The following is an 18,608-nucleotide window of genomic DNA, read 5'->3' on the forward strand; positions in this document are numbered from 1 at the left end:
TGCCCTTAAATTTTTTGTTTAACTTTTAAGCTTTCTTTGCTGATGTTTATGAATTTGATCTAATCATTGACAGTGCTTCCAACTCTGTAGTATTTTTGCTATTTTTTGCGTTATTTATTGCAGTTTTAATGTTATGCTTATCCAGATTGCATTAGCAGTCATTTTTGTGTTTATTTGAAAAGTTTCATGTAATTTAGATTGGCGTTTTGCTTTTACCTTTCTTGAGTGAATAAACGATGACCATTTATTACAAAAAGTCTTGTTTAAATTGATATTTAGAGTTTACTGTACAATTAATAGCTTTCTTCATATACTGTGAATAACCAAAAATTGATGTAATGATTTTCTCTTGTTCGTCAAAGGATGCAGTTTAAAATTTCAGCCGTCCCTAAGATAAGATACTGGCTTCAACATGAAGCCTACCATCTATAGATCGATAGTGTGAATTGATTCAACCTTTAAATAGCAACCGAGGCGGTTTTTCTTCTGAAAATGCCGACTCAAACCTGTCAACGAGCAATCTGAACAGTTATAAACAAGTAGACATTTCTGATTTCAATTCAGATGAATTGAAAATATAATTCAAAAGCCAGGTAAAAGTGATTAAGAAAAGCATAGCACTGTCAAACTACTGGTGACTGGGTGACATTTACGTTGTTAAGGATAGAGATTTCAATCTGAAAAATAAATATTAATTGAAGAAATAATATAAAAAAACAAACCATTCTCAAGCCGCGTTCGGCAGGATCCGTGATAAACAGACCATGTGGAATGAATACTGTTTCATTCTGCTCACGCAGATAATCGGCGATAAATCGCAAATTCGAAAAAAACAAACAAAGTAATATAAATTTTAATCAAATCTTATATTTTTACTTTACTGAACTGATATTCCATGCACAGATGTGAAAGATAGCAAGTAAAGCAGCCAATGATATTTTCAAAAAATGACTTCCATGTGAGTTTCTCCGCTTTTGCAAACATTTCATTCAGTGTTTGAATGCATTTCTCAAACAGCTGTTCATCAATCTAAACACATAACAAAAAAGAAATATCAAAAAGCAATTTAAATGAATATCTGCTGTACCAAACAATATTACTCTAGCAGACTACGTGGAAAATTCATAAAACAAATCTAGGCTTACTTGATTATTTATTTAATTACAGTTATCAACTTTCGGTTTATAAATCATCAATTCAACATTCATTTTAAATAAAAATAACATCGAAATTTATGTTCCAGTAAAACAATCATTAATATGAATGACATCATTTACATATTTACTCTGAATTAGAATTAAAAAATTAAGAAATTTCTGATTTAAGATTAATTTTTGATTACAAGCATAATTATCTTACACGACCCACAAGCTCTGGAGGTAACTTTGTTTGAAATCGAACCGCCATTCCACTAGAATAGTCACGATGTATAAATATTTTTTGGCACTTTTCCAACACAACAGACATAATGCAATCGATATTTTCAGATTTTCTCATTACTAACGAAGAAAGTCCATTTCTCCATTTCAATACTGCACTATTAATTTATTACATAATGAGGTTGAATACTATACTATTAAATTTGACTACCATAATTGATGTGCAAGTTTTATTACAGCATAATATTTTTTTAATGTTTTTCTTATAAAATATTGCTTTATATCATTTTTGAATTACTGTAACTATTATTACTATTATATATTATATAATACTAAAAATGATTTGTTTTCTCAATTCTGACACAATTATAATTTTTCAACCCTTTCGTTGGCAAATTTATTTTATACGCAAGTTCCTCATTTAAAGTTTTATTCAGTGTTTCAAATAATGGAGTTTAAACATAATTTTTTAACAGTATACTTAATTATTGATTGTCCTTTAATACAAAGCCTATTATTCTTTGTATTTTCAAGGTTTATAAATTTTATTTTCAAAAATTTGACTCCATGCACAGTAAGAATAAAACCTTACGTAATATATAATGCAACCATTCATGCTTCAAAAATTACTGACAGTAGCAATATTGCAAGCCAAAAACAGATACTTAAATTTTTTTTATTATTAAACACTAGAAAGAAATGCCGGAAAATTAGATATAAATAAAAACTGAAAAATACACTCGCAAAAATTAATATTTCCTCAAAAATGTTTTCGTCTGTTGTATTGAAGAAACAAAAATAACGTAACACTATTTAAAAACATTAATTTAATTATAATAACCAGTGGTTGTAAATCAAAACAAATGAACGAATCGATTATGAAGAAGAAAGAAACAGAATTATTAAAAAGTGGAAATCGGCGTCAATTCGTCATCCATGAATGTCCAACCGAAAGTTTTCCTTTACCGGCACTTCTGGTTTACGGATGGTCAGCATCATTTTCTGATTGTCAAACACAAAATTCAATTTCTTTGGAACATAATCTGCAATACAGATATGTCGGGAAATTTTGCCTCATTTCATAACAAGTATTCAAATATTACCCGCTCGAAAAACGTGCACATCAGTGGGATAAAATTGCAAACCAAGAATTACAATTTTTTCAATCCATGCATTCGTATTGTAATTTGCATTAGGGTGCATAGTGCTATAAGTTTCATATATCATTAAAAAATTCCTTCATTCAACAAACTTTAACATTAGAAAAACTTTTCTATAAAATAAACATACTGATAACAAGAAACCAGCAGTTAACCTTACTATTAAAAGAAGAAAACATATTCACTACTTTAATAATTTATGACGATGCCATGATTTATTAAATATTTTTATATTATTTAAAAAGAAAAGAAAACGTATATACGTGGACATTAGTGATCCACTTTTTTTGTCACCAGAGTATACAAAATATTGGTACAAATATTGACCATTCTTGTATTCATATGAGTCACCGTCGTCAAGATAAAGCGTACCATTTGCAAAAGTGCCCTAAAAATACATTAAACAAACATTATGCTAAATATGCCAAAAGTGAATTTCAAGCTTCGCTAAAAGTTTATGAAAACTACCCTCATAACACCACACTTACATCTTTATTTAATGCCATGATAAGAGTAAAAGGATCCTGATGAGACAAGCCTGATGATCTACGCATGCGTTCTTTAATAGGAACAATGCAACCACCACGTACAAATAATGGGATCTACAAAAATGAAATTAATTTATCAACGGTAATATTAAATTCAACTTGACAAACGGTAAAGCAAAAACAAAAATTGATAATAATGATCCAACACAGTATAAGGTAAAAATAAGGAATAAACCTTTTCTAATGGAGTAGCAACTTGCACTACACCCGGTCCAACAATAGGAATGTGGGTAAACCAATCGTACCATTCCTACATATACATACAGAGCCTCATGATAAATATAATATTGACTGGTAGTACTTTGGCACTGGCAAATGATATACCGATTTTTCATCAGGCAAGTACACGTGAACTGAACTCTCACCAGGCTCTGTCACAGGTCTTGCCATTAAACATCGTCCTTAAATGGCAAAACAAAATAAAATTCATAATTCATCCGATAAACTTTGAACAGTTCCTCTACCAATCATAAACTGCTTCTCTTCATTAAAAAGAGCTGTATCGGTTGGAAATTCAGTCCACATCGGTCGTACAATTGGCCAACCGTTTTTGGTATGCTCATAACATCCTGTATACCTGAACAAAAAAAATAAACTATGAAAAGAATGCATTAACATGTACTCGTACATTTTCAGTATTTTTAAAAATTTTACAGTTTAAATAATACACCTGCACTAAATTTAAATTTATATAAAATATTTTAATTTTGCTTTTATTTTCACTTTCCAACTTGTTCACCTGTACAAGCTATATACTGCCAAAAATAAAAACTTAAAAATTTATACCAATATGGTAAAAGTGAATATCGCAAACGGACAATATCTCGAAGCAGGGCTTTTGTTTGCTCAGAAAAAAACCATGGCTCTCGTCGTCGCGTGTTCAATTCGGAATGAACACGAAAAAATGAATGGAATATGCCCACCTAAGTAAGCAAAAAAATTTTTTTGAAATAACATTTCCATGGAGGAGAACATCAACTAACCTGATACCAGCGTACAATTAATTCTTCATCAGGATTGCCAAAAAAACCACCAATATCTGCACCGGTGAAAGGAAACCCTGCAATTCCCAATGACAATACCATTGGATTGGATATTCGCAAATGAGACCACTGTGCAGCGTTATCACCAGTCCATACATTCGCTTAATAATAATAAAAATAATAATAATTTAAACAACACATTTAAATAACAACGGATAAAATTACCGTAGCGTTGACTTCCAATAAAAAATGATCGAGTTAACACAAATGGCCTCTTCTTTCCATTGCTACGTTGGTACAGACCATCAAAAGTAGACATGTGCTTAAAATAAAATAAAGAATCGTTCAAAAAGTATAATATTAAGAAATTTGATAATTTCTTACGTGAAACAAGCCGTATACATTATGCACTTCGCGATGTTCTAAGCCACCAAAATGAATATTGTCCCTTGGCATAGAAACCTCCGGACCGCTGAATACAGATGGCTCGTTCATATCATTCCAAACGTACAAATCTTCCGTAGAACCTTTATATTCAGAAAACTGATATTTATTTGCATACCATTTTCGTACTTCTGGATTTAAAAAATCCAAATATACAGCTGCACCTGAAACAATTTTATTACGTTTTATCAGAATTCAGAAAGAAAACAAGCAAGAAAAAATGATGAAATCGTGTTATATTCCTTACCTGGCCAACACCAACCTTCATACACTCGATTATTGACATCTTTCACATAATAATCTTTTTCTAAGGCTTCTTGGTAAAGCTTAAATATTTCAAGTCTGAATGAATGTTTACTCTATTCAAAATATTTCTAGCTCACCAAATTTTAAATAAATTACGTAAATGATTTAATAATAGCATATGTAAATTACAGTCTTCGTTTAACATTTCTTTACATTTCCTGTCAGGAGTTGTTAATAAATAAATAACTTAAAACATAAAACGTAGTTCTATCGATATTGCTCATTAATAATTGATTGAGCTCTTTCAAAGCTACGACAATTACAGCTGAACAAATATCTTAAATTCTCCAAATTAAGAAAAATCCATAAAACTCAAAAAATATATAATATAATATAATATGCCATAAACCTTTCAATTTCTTTTACTAAAAAGCTATTAATTTGCTATTACAAATAAATAATCGTATTAAATTTAAATAACATATACATACGTCCCAATTTTCGTCTTTTTTAATGTGTGGATCGACCACTGCAACCATCTTGCGCCCTTTAGCTGAAATATTGCGAATCATTTCAGCTGGATTGGAAAATTTAATCGGATCCCAAGTGAAATATCTAAAAGTTATATGCAAAATGCACAAAAGTACAACACAATCTTCCCATCAAATTCAACATTAAAATACCTCTTTCCATAAGTATGCTCAATATCTAACCATATAACATCATATGGGATATCGTGCAGATCGTATCCGGCGTCAGTTTGTCTCACGTCGTTCATATCAATGAAATTCCACCGTGAAACGTGTTTACCCAAAGCAAAATACTATAGAAGTATAAATTAAAAAATTGATTATGAAATTAATCAGTAAACCATATTTTACTGGTGGTAGTGGATTAACACCGGTAAGTGTACTGTATTGACGGAAAATATCGTCTGGCTTTGGACCAAAAAGAAAAAAAATATCCACTGAACCTGTTTCAAACATCCAATGTGTTTTTGCAACTGGCAGTTTATCGTTAGCAAAAAAACGGCTGAAGAGATTTTTTAACAAACTCTAAAATAGAAATGAAAATTAATAACATAACATTAGCTGAAGGAACGTACAGAATCGTCCGGTTCATAGCTGACATCGAACCAACCTTCGGCCGAATTTAGCCAAAAAGCACCGACCGTAGCTTTCGCACTTAAAATTCACATAGTCTGCATATTTCAAAAGAACACATCCAATGAAATATACCTATGAGCAATCATATACGGAGCTGCACCATAAAGTGCCATAGGAGAGTCAACTTCATATTGAAAAACATCCAAGTTATACAGTCGATACGGATCAGTTTGACTAAACGAAATTAATGTTAAATAATTAAGTGAAAATAAAATCATTTAATATTTCTACTTTGTATCTCGCAATACAAGACTGTCTGCATGTTCTGGTAAACCAAAAACATGACGAAATCCAATGAAACTTATATCCGCAGCCACAGAACTCGGGCCTAAGTATTTTCAAAGTCAATTTCGCGTGCTACGCATCGTTCGCTTTACCGTATGGTTTGCTGTCGGTAAAAGTGTGAAAATGTTCTGTCCACAAACCATCGGTATCTTCTTCTTCTTCGTGGGCATTTTGTTCAACCCCACCACCTTCTTCCAAAGGATGCTCGGCATCATTAATTGGATTTCCATCTCGATCATACGCGACACCTTGATTCTGTTCGTATTTCTTATTTTCAGATGCTTCATCTGCTGGATTTTGTTCGCTCTGCAACGGCTTCAACCATTTCAAAACAGAAGTTTGAACGTAATCGAAAAGACGATTGAAAAGTGTCAACTAAAAATGGGCCCATCCAACGAAAAAACTCGTCAAACGTAATCATTTCAGCCCAGATATTTCGGAAAAGGAAATAAAAAAAGAATAAGAGAAACCGTTCAAATTGACAATTAATTGACAAGTGCTAAGAAATAATTAAAATAAATGAATAAAAATAATACCAACGTCGAAGAAAATATGCGAATATGGCATGCAAATGCGTTGCATAATACATACATACATATATATATATATATATGATAATTAATTAAAGTCAGTAAAAATATGATAATTAATTAAAGTCAGTAAAAATTATATTCTATAATATAATATTTTTCATGCAAAATACAACAATTAGTAAAACATTAATTATAAAAAGACATACCGGTTTGGGTTCTGCATTATCTTCCAATTCCCTATAAATAAAGAGCAACTGATTGTCGTATAGCATAACATGTAAACTTGTTGTTGAAGTACTTTGGTTTCTCCTTGAACGTTTCAAAATTAAATCTTCCATCCCCATTGAAGCTCATAACTAAATTTTTATCCACAAACATATCCAACCGGAGTGGTTTGAACATCACTACCACTTCTTTGTTAGCCGCAACTTTCAGAACGGCCATATCGGAACCAATTTCTGTTGATATAAAGCTGAAACAGAAAAATAAAAGTTTTATTTTAAACCTTTCTCGTGCAAATAAATAACAAATAAAAGTGAAAAAGTCGAATACTCTGACGTCACAGGTTCACCGTTCAAAGCTTGCAAAGGGCGGAACCTTTCACGAAGCGGTTCCTTTTCGTCAATAATAAGACGAACAGCACCAACTTGAAGATTCTGCAATGTCATTTTCAACAAAGAACGACCCTTGCCACACTGAATTTCTGCATGAAATCCAGATCCTTAAATTCAATTCTTTTTAAATATAAAAAGCGTTTTCTATTTTTATGAAATTACCCGACACAGACACTGACTGGGGCAAAATACTGTATGGCGAAATAGTTGGCTTAAAATTTCTTTGGCGTCTGAAATATGCACACTTACAGGATATACCTTTCAAAATTAGGTTATTATTGGAGATTCATTTTTTAATTGAAAACGTATAATATTAAATACTGGTGGAAGTCAAAATTACAATTGAAAGTTCCACAGAAAATAACAAACCGATAAAATTAACAAACACTTAAACGATACAATTTGTAAACTATTTCCACCAGCATGAATTTAAAATATCATACATAGAAACAAAAAATATTTCGATAAGAGATATCTGCAACATTCAGGACGAACTGATCAAATAATTTAAAACTTGCCTACAAAATGAGCTCTGAGCGCAATTTTTAAATTTGCTTCGATCCACTGCCGCAACCTGGCAAAGCAAAGCAATGAAAATAAAAGTGGTTAGAAACAGCCGCATTTCTGCCAAAAGTTAAAGCTGACAGACCAGCGTAATAGACGATACCAACAACCTAAAAGAAACATCGTTAAAAACATTCTATTATGCGAATATACTTGATGTAAATTTAAAAACTACTGAAAAAAATAATAAATTAACTTGTTCAAAGATGAAAAATTCAATCTGAAAATATATTAATAACTACAGAAATGTAGCAGAGACGGACAAATTGAAAGCTTCAACATGCAACATCAACTGCTGAACCGAAGCATGTATAAAAGTAATAAAATATGAGCCAAGTACAAAAAATCGAAAACTACAGACCACTTTTTTCTTTTAAATAAACACAATGTATTTTTGCTATATATATATATATTTATTTATTTATTTATATTTAAAATGGAATATAACAAAACAAAACGAAACAAAAATTATAGATAAATTATGATCAAATCTTGAGCAAAAAATTGTTCAACTATTTAATTAAAATCTAATAAGAAAAATAAACATAAATATTAAATTCGAAAAATTACAAAATTAGCGACCTTCGACCAGGTAAAGTCCAAGGCAACCAAATTACAATTACCATTAACTGATTGTCATGTTAATTTGAAATCAAAGATAATAAAATCGGTTACAAATTTGTCATACAATTTATAGAAAGAAGTCAATATTCACAAGATGTATTTTAAAAAATATTTGATGCCTCATTTGCTGTTTAACACCTCAATTACATTAATCACTAGTATATCATTGAAAATGCACAATTTTAGTAATATAAACTGCAATTTTATATAAAAAATGCGAAAACTAAACAGTCCGTAATAAAGAAAAATTTTAAATAAATATTATGAATTTCATTCGGATTCGTTGATTTTAAATTATCTCACCAGTTTTATAGTTTATGCAGATTATTTCATTTTATTTGAATAATAAAAACGTATAAATCAGAATATCATAAAATTATTATGAATAGATGTACATATATTGTAAATATAGTTTTACATGAATTAAGTGAGTTGCCAGTATTTACAGTAAATGGCAATCACGGTCTTACATACAGTAATCACATTTATTTGTTAATTTTGTTGGGTTATCTGTGATTTTAGTATTACAGCACTTTTAGATAAAAATGAAACTATTTTCCACATAGCGTATAATAGTTTTCAGTGAAAAGTGACTTTACTGAAGAGAAAAAGTATTATCTGATACACAATTTTTGAAAAATAATTTATTAGAAAATTAAACGAGATTTTTATACAGCGCCTATTTCATTGCTTTAATGTTGACTTTTTTTAAATGACTGAATAGTAACTGTTAGCGGAAAAATCGTTGTCGCTTGAAAGCTAGTGGACTGTAGTTTTTATTCGGCGGCAGATCAATCAACTATGATTATCTAGCCGCAATCCGAGCTATGTTCGTTTCCGAACGTGACAAAAAGCAAGACAAATAGGTGTAAACAGGCTTTTACTAAGCAAAGATGGAGTCTTAGAAACGGGACCAACGGTGTAGTGAGAAACCACAACACAAACAATAAATAACAACAAACACGCCCACGCAATACAGAACACAACAACACGCTACGATTCCCACGCAACTAGTTTTTTCTCTCCGTCTATGACGTCATTCTACCGTAACCCACCGTAGCCCGCGCTCAAGTACAGGCCACCAGATTCATTGTAGAATAATTTCCAACAATAACATTGGTTTGGATGTATTGTTTTCCACAATATTCTTCTTTTAATTTCAAATTAACGATTCTTTAATTGAGTTTTTTGAACGTTGTTTCATCGAAACAGTATTTTAATTATTGAATATATTTATAAATAAAGTGCTATATTTCATTTTTACTGTCACTTTTGTTACTTAAGGTATGAATAAATGCTAACCCTATGTAACGATTCGCCGACGGGGGCCAGCAAATCAGCCTCGAGTTCCGCAGTACTTCGTCCAACGGGATTCGGCGCATTGCTCCTCTTGGTCCCACTCTCGCCTCTGCTCCATGACATTACGTCAATACTGTTCGATCCGACCACGGCTCGCAACCACTGACTTCCACATCGGACCCATTCCTTCTCCTATATTTATAGGCAGACCCTCGTCGCAGGGGATGGCGCCGGGGGTCGGACAGGGAAATTTGATTCGGTATTGTCTTGTTGACAGCCACCGCCCTGCGGCTTGTCTAGATAACATCGTTGGATGTTGTGGCTGGTGTGGTCCTTGATCTTTGTCTTCGGGGCTGTGGGGATTAGGCCCGCGGCTCTGCCTCCGCGTCGGCCGGATCCGGAACAAACAACGTCACATCTATTACACTGCATTTCACTATTGCTACTTTCGAAAAGGACAGTTATGAATATAAATACTGAAAAATCAGATGAATAAAAAATAAAGAAGCTTTCAATAAAGATGACATTAAGAAATGGAAAATGAATTGCCAAAATTTTGTTCTTTCCTGAAAATTGCATCAGCAATCACATTAATATTATCACTTTATATTTTTTGCTTATGGTTGGATGCATCTGTGACATTTTTTGGTTTATCTTATAAATTAAGGAAATGTGTTGGAATTTATTCCATTGCGAAGATTGTGGCTGTATCAAGTTGTGAAGCTTGTACCTGAATTCAGGATACGGTACCTTACGGTAGGTCGGCAGTTAAGTGACTGAGTTGGCATAGTGTGTGATCCGCAGAGTAGTGCCAGTGCGAAATGTTCTGTTTTGTGTTTATGCTTTTGTTTATTGTCTTTTCAGTTATCTCTGCACGTTTTCACTGTTCACTGTTTCACTGTTTTGAAACTTCGTTGGATAAAGTGTGTGATTCCACCGGTTTGTCCTGCTTTGTGTCACGTTCAGAAGCGAAGATGAGTCGGATTGCTGTTAGCTGATCATTGTTGATTTCACCTGCCACCGAATAAAAATTACACTCCACTGGCTCGCCGGCAACAACGGTCGTGTCACCAGCAAAATGAGTTAAAGTGAGTTATTTTAATATCGAAAATGAATTTGTTATAATTGATAATTTGAAGTACGTGCGACGCGATAAATGCACAGATGATGCGATGAATACACATTTCGAGTAATATAAATTATAGGGAATACACGCATCCGCGAATAGGTTGAATACCGTATACTGTGTGGTACCTGATAATAAAAGCTTGAACTGTAAGAACGTCAGAAGAGAGATATCTTAAGATGGTGATCGTTGTTGTGCGTGTGTGTTAGTGATTGTGTGTCCTCGTGTGCATCGTTGTGTCTGTTCTACTTAACGGGCATAAAAGTGAAGCGCAAGCGACGGAGAGTGTCGCAAATTGTGAACGTGGCGGGATAATGGTACTGTCTCTTGTTAACATCCTTTTCTTGTAGTGGTGACATATTAAAATGGTTTGAGAGCGCAGAAGTATGTTTCATGGTATGTCGCCGTTTTCATGGAAAGCCGACCTATGGTGATACGATTTTATGCTGACAACACAATATTTATAATTTTAGGTCCACTCTGTCTGTCCTGAGATTGCGTGAATCGGACGACTCTACAGTTTGAGAGCATATGACATATTGTTATGTGAAGAACGGAAACACAACGAATTTTTGAGTTGGGTGCAGAGCGACGGCGAACTATAGAAGAGTTTGCTCATCACCTGAAGACACTGCTGGCAAAAGTGTAACCCAGATGGTCACTGACATATTCTAACTGGCTGCAGCGGCAAAGATTTTAAGCTAGCCCGCGGACTTAAGTCGTAACCTGCAGGTTTTGAAGAGGCATGCGAGCAGCGGACGCGAAGGGGCACGTTGTCAAGGAAATTAATTAGATGGAATGGAAAACAAACTGCTTCCGAGTGGCATAAAACTCGGGATGTTAATGCATGTCCATTTTGGAAAAGCCGTTGAATGATTTCTCTGACATCTTATCAGTTTCCGATAATGATTTGCGGTGGACAAATGTGATCTGTCATACTACCCAATACCCCGCTTAGTACTGTTTCTAATTGGCGTATCAAGTGACTCATTTTTGCTTAGTTGCCAGCAACTCTCCTGTCACTTGACTTATCTGAAACATTCAATCAGTTAGTCATTCACGACGATTGGTATGGAATTTTTGTATTCTATTAGATTTTATATATTTTATCATATATTTTTAGTGCGTTCTTTCCATTATTGCGGGATGATAGTGCGCAAGAAATGATAGAGAGCTCAAAAAAGCAAAGAAAGAGCATTTTTCTGGATATGAAACTACAAGTATTACTTTTTTTGAAAGCTGGAGATTGGCAGGTCGACATGAATACTTTTCTTGATTTGGCAACGTCCACGATAAGAACAATTATAAAAAATGTGGATGTGATAAAATTTTCAGCACCTACAACCTGGAATTTTTCAACAACAAAAGTAACTCGTTCAAGAACCCATTTGTTTGAGCAAGTGGAAAGAAGGCTTAGTGTTACGGTGACTGATCAAACGCGACGGTGCATGCCTCTTAGCCAGATGCTAATTATGAAGAAGGCAAAAAGCATCTTTTGTCATATCCAAAAAGAAACTGGAGATGATTCTGAAAAATTTATAGACAGCAGAGGTTGGTTTGGTAGATTTAAAAGGTGAACGAACCTTCATAACATACGTATCAATGGTGAAGCAGCTGTAGTTCATATGTCAGGGCAGAACAGGAATTTCCTGAGGAAGATGTTCAGCAGTTATTAGAGTCTCACAGCGAGAGTCTTAGCAACGATGACCTTAAAGAGCTGGTAGAGCTATACACTCGTGGTGAACCAACAGTTGTTGATGAAGTGGAGTTAAAGACGGATTCAAGTGCAAGAGATATGTTCGAAGAGAAATCAGTCATTGAATTTCAGCCCTTCATATGTGGTTCTTACCCAAAAGTAGCAGAAACAGCTATCCATGCGTTGTTTCCATTTGTGCCGACGTACCGTTGTGAATCTGCTTTTTTAACCCCGTTGAAAATGAAAACGAAGCAGTGAAACAGATTGGAAGTTGAAAATGAATGGCCTGCGTTGTGTGTTTGTTGAAGTTGTGCCCTTTCAAGCACTCTTTAGCGAATCTGAGAATTAACAAAGAAGCATCAACTACAATTTTCGCATTAACTGCACCATTCATCAGGATGGACTGAAATATTAATCAAAATAGATTTGATTAATATTTCCATTTTTTGTACATGTACAAGCAAACCAGATATGACAGATCTTTCATGGAATTCACTGAATGTGGTCAGGCGATATGAAGAATCTGCCAACGAAAACACTTCTTTTCCAACGATTTGAAAGATTTGATTAATATCTCCATTTTTTGTGCATGTACAAGCAAACCAGATATGACAGATCTTTCATGGAATTCATTAAATGTGAAATCAGGCGATTTGTAGAATCTGCCAACAGAGAGCATCCTCACATACTGCAACAGATTCCGCACTGTGAGAAAGTTGGGCAATGGTGGATTCGATACCATTTCGTATTCTGAGCTAGTTGGGCAATGATAGATTCGGTTCCATTTTTGTATTATGAGAAAGTTGTGTAATGGTGGATTTGGTGCTATGTTACTGGACTTTTATGCCTGATACTGGACCTTTTTTGTATGTGTTTCAGTTTGGTGTGTTATTGATGAAGATAAAAAGGAACGTTGTACTTTCATTGAAGTTTTATAATGCATCAACATTTTTCGTTTATATTAAATTGTAAAACTTGCTATGAAAATTATTGAACTAAGTGTGCATGTACTAATATAATAATAAATATATTTTGAATATATTTGCCTTATTTGGAATGCGCCTTTCGAGCCAAACAGTCTGCAAAGGGGGGAACGACGTTTTGACAAACGGTGTAAAGGGTGTATGGGGAAAAATGTGAGAACCACTGTGGTCAGAGGAATGAAGCGGATCGCAGTTAAACACATGCTGTCCGCTACTGACGGAAATGTACATGTATTTCACTATTGAGACGATGGAGCTGGCATCATGCTACCGGAAAATTGTAGGAATATCGCTTTGCAAATATTGCTGCTCCTCTATATCGACTCCAGAAAAATGATGTTGACTCGAACTGATCAGAGACGTGCCAGTCAGCATTTGCTTCACTGAAGAAATCACTGATCACTATCTTAATCTTAGCTTACTTTCACTTCCGACAGAAATTAAAAGTCGGCAGGGATACAAGTGATGGCGAGTTTGGTACACTCCTGAAACACAATGTGGATGGAAAGTAAAAGGCAATAATGCATGGCAGTTGGACAATAAGGCTGAACACCGTTACTGCGCTACAAAACGAGAAATGCTCAATTTATTCTGGGCACTACGCGAATTTTACCCATACTTATATTGCGGACTTTTCCTTGAGAGCAGACCACAGCTGGTTTCTTACGCTGCTTCTGAAATTGTGAAGAGTCAGAGAGACGGGACGCACGATGGTTAGAAAGTTTAGCTGAGCTGGAATTAAATACTGAGCATCGACTAGTTTGAATTTATGGGTATGCAGATGCATTATCTAGAAAGGATTGTCAACAATGCAGGAAGCACTCAACTCAGGCAGATTAGATATCTGCGTCATTTTGCACCAATCAACCATGTGTAGAGATACAGGTCTAGACAAAAATCAAGACAATTCAAATGGAAAAGTGATACCAAAACAAGCATCAGATGCGGAAATTCAGTTGCTGAAGAATTCAATGTAAAACGAAAGTTGGTCCCTATATTGTCCCGTAGCCAGTAGCCGTAAAATGCACATTCTGTGGTAACATATAGGAAATTTGGCAATAGATAACGGCCTTTTGCTCTGCCATAGGAAGGTTTTAATGAAAGGAGAAAATAGAGCACAGATCTGAATACCAAGATCATTTCGATCAGAAGTACCTTGCTCTTTGCTTCATAGAACACCTACCCAGACCATTTTGGAGAGAAAAGACTGCTGGCCCGAGTAAGAAGCCGCTTTTACTAATCTGGCCTCAATAATGATGTGAAGGTATTGGGGTATGAGGAAAATTATGCAAATATTAAATACATTTAAATAATTTTTAATATGGTAGCAATGTTTAATATTTGTTAAACTGTTTTTGGCATTTTGGGAAGTGCTTTTCTGCAACGTTTCATATTTATCCTGCAATCATTTATCATTCAGGTATCTTTAAGTCTATTTGGAGGGCTCATTTTATTTTCTGCTTATTTTTGGCTTTGAAACTGAAAGTTTATGAAATCATAGCAATGCCCATTAGTAATTTGCTTAATCAATGCTTGCAAATTTTCAGATGAAAAACGGCTCTTAATTCTTTAGTATACTGAAAAGTAGAAATAAGTTTCACATACAATCTTGACCTGTTCATTATATTTTTAGCTTATGTATAGAACGTTTCAAGACTGCACCTTTCTCTTTGTTTTATCATTGACATTTACTTCAAAATAATCTAAAGATAACGTTCATCAAACCTTTTGTTCCGGTTTCGGTCAGTGCAAACACTTTGTCGCCCATGATGTTGACAACGTTAGATACATTCTCAAAGAGAATACGAAGATTTATTTACAAATGTTTCCATTATTAAAATGTAGCATTCTACAAACCATTTCTTGAAACACAGATATGTGCATATAATTAAATATATATACATATGCATAGATGATACGGATAATTTTGAATTTTATTTGAATATTAAAATTTTCCCTTTTTTAAAATAATAAGTGAACTTTAATTATTTGCAATAAAATAATACATAAAAATATTTGCTCATAAACAGTTCAATTTGTGCAATTTATAATTAAATTTAATCGGTTAAACAAAGCATGGAATGACTAGAAATTATTGAGATGCTTTATAACATTCCTGATTCACAACGTGCTGCTGATCAATTTGCCACAAACTGCAAATTGTCAGCATATTGTCGCAATTGTTTAGTGTCATTCTGACGATGACACAGTCCAGCTAAACAATCATATTCTTTTGGACATTCACTGCAGGGACCATTTTTCGAACGACGAAAAGCTGGATAGCCGACAAGAGATCCGTTGACAAAGTGGACCCAGTTGCCGCTGGGCCAGTAATGACAAACGAGGATAAATTTATGTCCAGGAGCATTGTGAATTCTGTTGCAATAGCTAAGTCCACAGCCGAGCAATTCTGATTCAGCCCATACCACCTAGTAATATTTCACATGCTCAAAATTCAACGGAAATTATTATACTACATTTGCTAAAACCATAATTTTATTACATTAATTTCTAAAAGTAATATATTTTAATTTTATTTGAAAATGAATTTTCAATTATTCATAAACTGCACGCAAATAGTGCCGTATTTTACACACTTATTTATATACATATTACAAATGATGAAATTACTTGAGTGTAATGACCGCAACAAGCTTTGAAATAATTTGTGCATCCACAGCGTCGATTGAATATTTCACTAAACCAAAGCTTGACAGAGTCACTTATATCTGAAAAAGGAGCTGCCCAGATATTTTCTCCTGTATGTGTTCTGTCTTTGCTATGCTGAAAGGTGCAACGATTTGCGTGTCTCTGAGCTTGAAATGCCAAGTAAGAATTCCACTTCAGCATACGCATATTGCTTGATATCATCTTAATAGGAGTTTAAAATGAATTAACTATCAGCATGAAAAAGCAACAATAATAGATAATCAATGAAGTTTTTTAATGGCTACAGATTTTTTAGAAAATTAATGTAATGTAATGTAATGTAATTAAATTTAATTTTATTACATTATGCATAAATGTTAACTAAAAAACATTTTCAAGTAGAAATGTTGAAAAAACTTTTTACAAAAAAGTTGTTATATACATCCAGCATGAATCATTTATCAGGATATGCATTACAATTCTACAGTGTTATTTTCTATGATTATATATTTAATTGTTAGTGTCTATTTCAAATTCATTATTCAAGAAAGCTTTTGTTCACTATGTTATCTTTGATATATCTTTAATAAATAAAATCAATTAGCACGTGTTGAATAAAAAATAAATCAATGAAAATTATGTAAAGGAAATTATTTTATTAAATTACAAATAATATTTACTTTTCTTCTGTACCGATTGTGCTCATCAACTAACACTCTGGCGTTCTTTGCATCCAACGGCATGGATTGCTTCCAGGACTTGTAAAATGGATGAAATCTATAACTTCGTTTCACTTTCAGCGGCACTGCATCCAAAGACTGATTCTGTTGCATCACACCGATGTTCTTATTTTCGTTGTAAATATCAAAAATTACGCTGCCACATGTATTTCCAAAGTTGATTATAATAAAGATTCCAAAGAAGAGCATGTTCAAGGGTGAAAATTTTCCAACAACAGAACACCAGTATTGGTTTGGAATTTGAAAGCAAATTTTAAAACTTCGTTAACAACTTTTAAATCTGCTTCTCCAATCATCTGTTCAAATGTTAAAACGATTTTTCAATTTAATCTAATCTACTAGGGAGGGGTTTTCTTTGAAGGGGTTGCTAGACCACATCCAGTTTTCATTGTTCCATCTGCAATCGCATAACCTGACGACCTTTGCATAATGTCATTCAGATCACAGACATATCTGTGTTATGTTTTTCAGAAAATGTCCTTTTTTGTAAAAAAGCAATTTCACAATGCCTGCTTGAATGTGCGGTTAACTGAACACTTCTTTCTATCAGGATATGCAACATCAAAATGCCTGCAGAAAATCGGAAATATATTTCAAAATCTTTCATGCATTGCTGAACTGGACAACCAAGCCATGATGTCACACATCAATATATACTATTCATATTTTCATCAGAATGCAGAAAATGGGATTGGCATATGTGATAGTATCAGTTTATTCAACATTCCTGTTTCCTTCGGAACAAAATGCGCAATATTTATCATCAGCAATCAAGTTTCCCCAATTAAAAATCAAACTAAAAAATCTCATAAAAACAATATATTGCTGTTTTTATTTTGCTATTAATCTTAAGCATGATTTGTACATTTTAAAACAACTATTACTCTATTGTCATCTATTTCTACTTATTCGTAATTTATCATTCTTCTATATCTACAGTTTTGTGTCAAAATTTACACTATCCATTGCATATTGCGTTGTTAAATGTATGAAATATTTTATTTATTATGCATCTTTTACCTTTTGTTAACGTTATCTGCAAAATATGTACATTTTTACTTTTAATCGAAAATGAAAAATTTTCATTAACTTTAGGAAGTGAATGAACTGAATAAAAATTAATAGCATGTGCAGAGTACTGTTCACGTTATTTTTTCAACCAAACCATTGACGATTTTTTCTCTGATAATACCCACATATCAGTTGATGATTAGCAAAGTACTAGGCTCATGAAACTTTAGCTTTTCAATTTAACACGCCAATTTCAATTTAAACAAAAACGACAATAACATTACATTTCAAAAATTACTTCAACACTTGTGTTAAAATTACTCAAATAAGTAATGATTAGAAATTGGAAATACATAGAGAAATTTCAATTCTACATGAAGCCTTGAATTCTAAATGATATCTTTTACGAAGTTTTGAATGTTTTTTGTTCTAGGCTTTTCGCTAATAACCTAAACAAATTAGATGAATAAGAAAACGTTAAGGTGGCAATATGTTCGGCGTTGCGCATTATGAAGCATTCAGAAAAGAATATAAACTGCTCTGATTGCTTTTACCGTC

The 18,608-nt window shown here is 33.3% G+C and overlaps 3 protein-coding genes across 3 annotated transcripts; all 3 read right to left on the bottom strand.

Moving 5' to 3' along the window:
- Positions 1–623: 623 nt before the first annotated feature.
- Tsp_01492 (putative neutral alpha-glucosidase AB) lies at positions 624–8,548 on the bottom strand. The gene is made up of 31 exons (XM_003377236.1): positions 8,505–8,548; positions 8,119–8,142; positions 7,521–7,588; positions 7,297–7,465; positions 7,121–7,216; positions 6,951–7,053; positions 6,304–6,586; positions 6,158–6,254; positions 5,999–6,100; positions 5,866–5,944; positions 5,642–5,815; positions 5,444–5,583; positions 5,252–5,375; positions 4,762–4,840; positions 4,455–4,678; positions 4,296–4,392; positions 4,071–4,231; positions 3,811–4,010; positions 3,534–3,664; positions 3,412–3,488; positions 3,263–3,337; positions 3,028–3,141; positions 2,803–2,927; positions 2,483–2,586; positions 2,346–2,422; positions 2,010–2,043; positions 1,360–1,532; positions 1,278–1,286; positions 877–1,029; positions 723–788; positions 624–677 (listed from the first exon to the last, which is right to left on the bottom strand). The coding sequence occupies exons 1-31, from the start codon at positions 8,546–8,548 to the stop codon at positions 624–626; spliced, it is 3,456 nt and encodes a 1,151-aa protein (XP_003377284.1).
- Positions 8,549–10,043: 1,495 nt separating this feature from the next.
- Positions 10,044–13,061, bottom strand: Tsp_01491 (conserved hypothetical protein). Its single transcript, XM_003377237.1, has 3 exons — positions 12,875–13,061; positions 12,199–12,309; positions 10,044–10,321 (listed from the first exon to the last, which is right to left on the bottom strand). Exons 1-3 carry the CDS (start codon positions 13,059–13,061, stop codon positions 10,044–10,046), a joined length of 576 nt encoding a protein of 191 aa, XP_003377285.1.
- Positions 13,062–15,788: 2,727 nt separating this feature from the next.
- On the bottom strand, positions 15,789–17,228 carry Tsp_01490 (protein lon-1). The gene is made up of 3 exons (XM_003377238.1): positions 17,014–17,228; positions 16,282–16,510; positions 15,789–16,079 (listed from the first exon to the last, which is right to left on the bottom strand). The coding sequence occupies exons 1-3, from the start codon at positions 17,226–17,228 to the stop codon at positions 15,789–15,791; spliced, it is 735 nt and encodes a 244-aa protein (XP_003377286.1).
- Between the last annotated feature and the right edge of the window lie 1,380 nt (positions 17,229–18,608).

Source organism: Trichinella spiralis (genome assembly GCF_000181795.1).
Source record: "Trichinella spiralis strain ISS 195 chromosome Unknown Scfld4, whole genome shotgun sequence".
Classification (NCBI taxonomy): domain Eukaryota; kingdom Metazoa; phylum Nematoda; class Enoplea; order Trichinellida; family Trichinellidae; genus Trichinella; species Trichinella spiralis.

What these genes read in the sequence shown, in the direction of transcription:
- Tsp_01490 (XM_003377238.1), bottom strand. Translation starts at nt 17,228, where the DNA reads ATGCTCTTCTTTGGAATCTTTATTATAATCAACTTTGGAAATACATGT. An exon ending in GATGCAAAGAACGCCAGAGT is followed by an intron (nt 16,511 to 17,013) that starts GTTAGTTGATGA and finishes GATGATATCAAG; the next exon opens with CAATATGCGTATGCTGAAGT. An exon ending in GTTGCGGTCATTACACTCAA is followed by an intron (nt 16,080 to 16,281) that starts GTAATTTCATCA and finishes AAATATTACTAG; the next exon opens with GTGGTATGGGCTGAATCAGA.
- Tsp_01491 (XM_003377237.1), bottom strand. Translation starts at nt 13,061, where the DNA reads ATGAATGGTGCAGTTAATGCGAAAATTGTAGTTGATGCTTCTTTGTTA. An exon ending in AAAAAAGCAGATTCACAACG is followed by an intron (nt 12,310 to 12,874) that starts GTACGTCGGCAC and finishes TCCAGGTTGTAG; the next exon opens with GTGCTGAAAATTTTATCACA. An exon ending in ATCTCCAGCTTTCAAAAAAA is followed by an intron (nt 10,322 to 12,198) that starts GTAATACTTGTA and finishes CTGATTTTTCAG; the next exon opens with TATTTATATTCATAACTGTC.
- Tsp_01492 (XM_003377236.1), bottom strand. Translation starts at nt 8,548, where the DNA reads ATGGTAATTGTAATTTGGTTGCCTTGGACTTTACCTGGTCGAAG. An exon ending in CCAGTCAGTGTCTGTGTCGG is followed by an intron (nt 7,466 to 7,520) that starts GTAATTTCATAA and finishes ATTGAATTTAAG; the next exon opens with GATCTGGATTTCATGCAGAA. An exon ending in TCATGGCATTAAATAAAGAT is followed by an intron (nt 2,928 to 3,027) that starts GTAAGTGTGGTG and finishes ATGTATTTTTAG; the next exon opens with GGCACTTTTGCAAATGGTAC.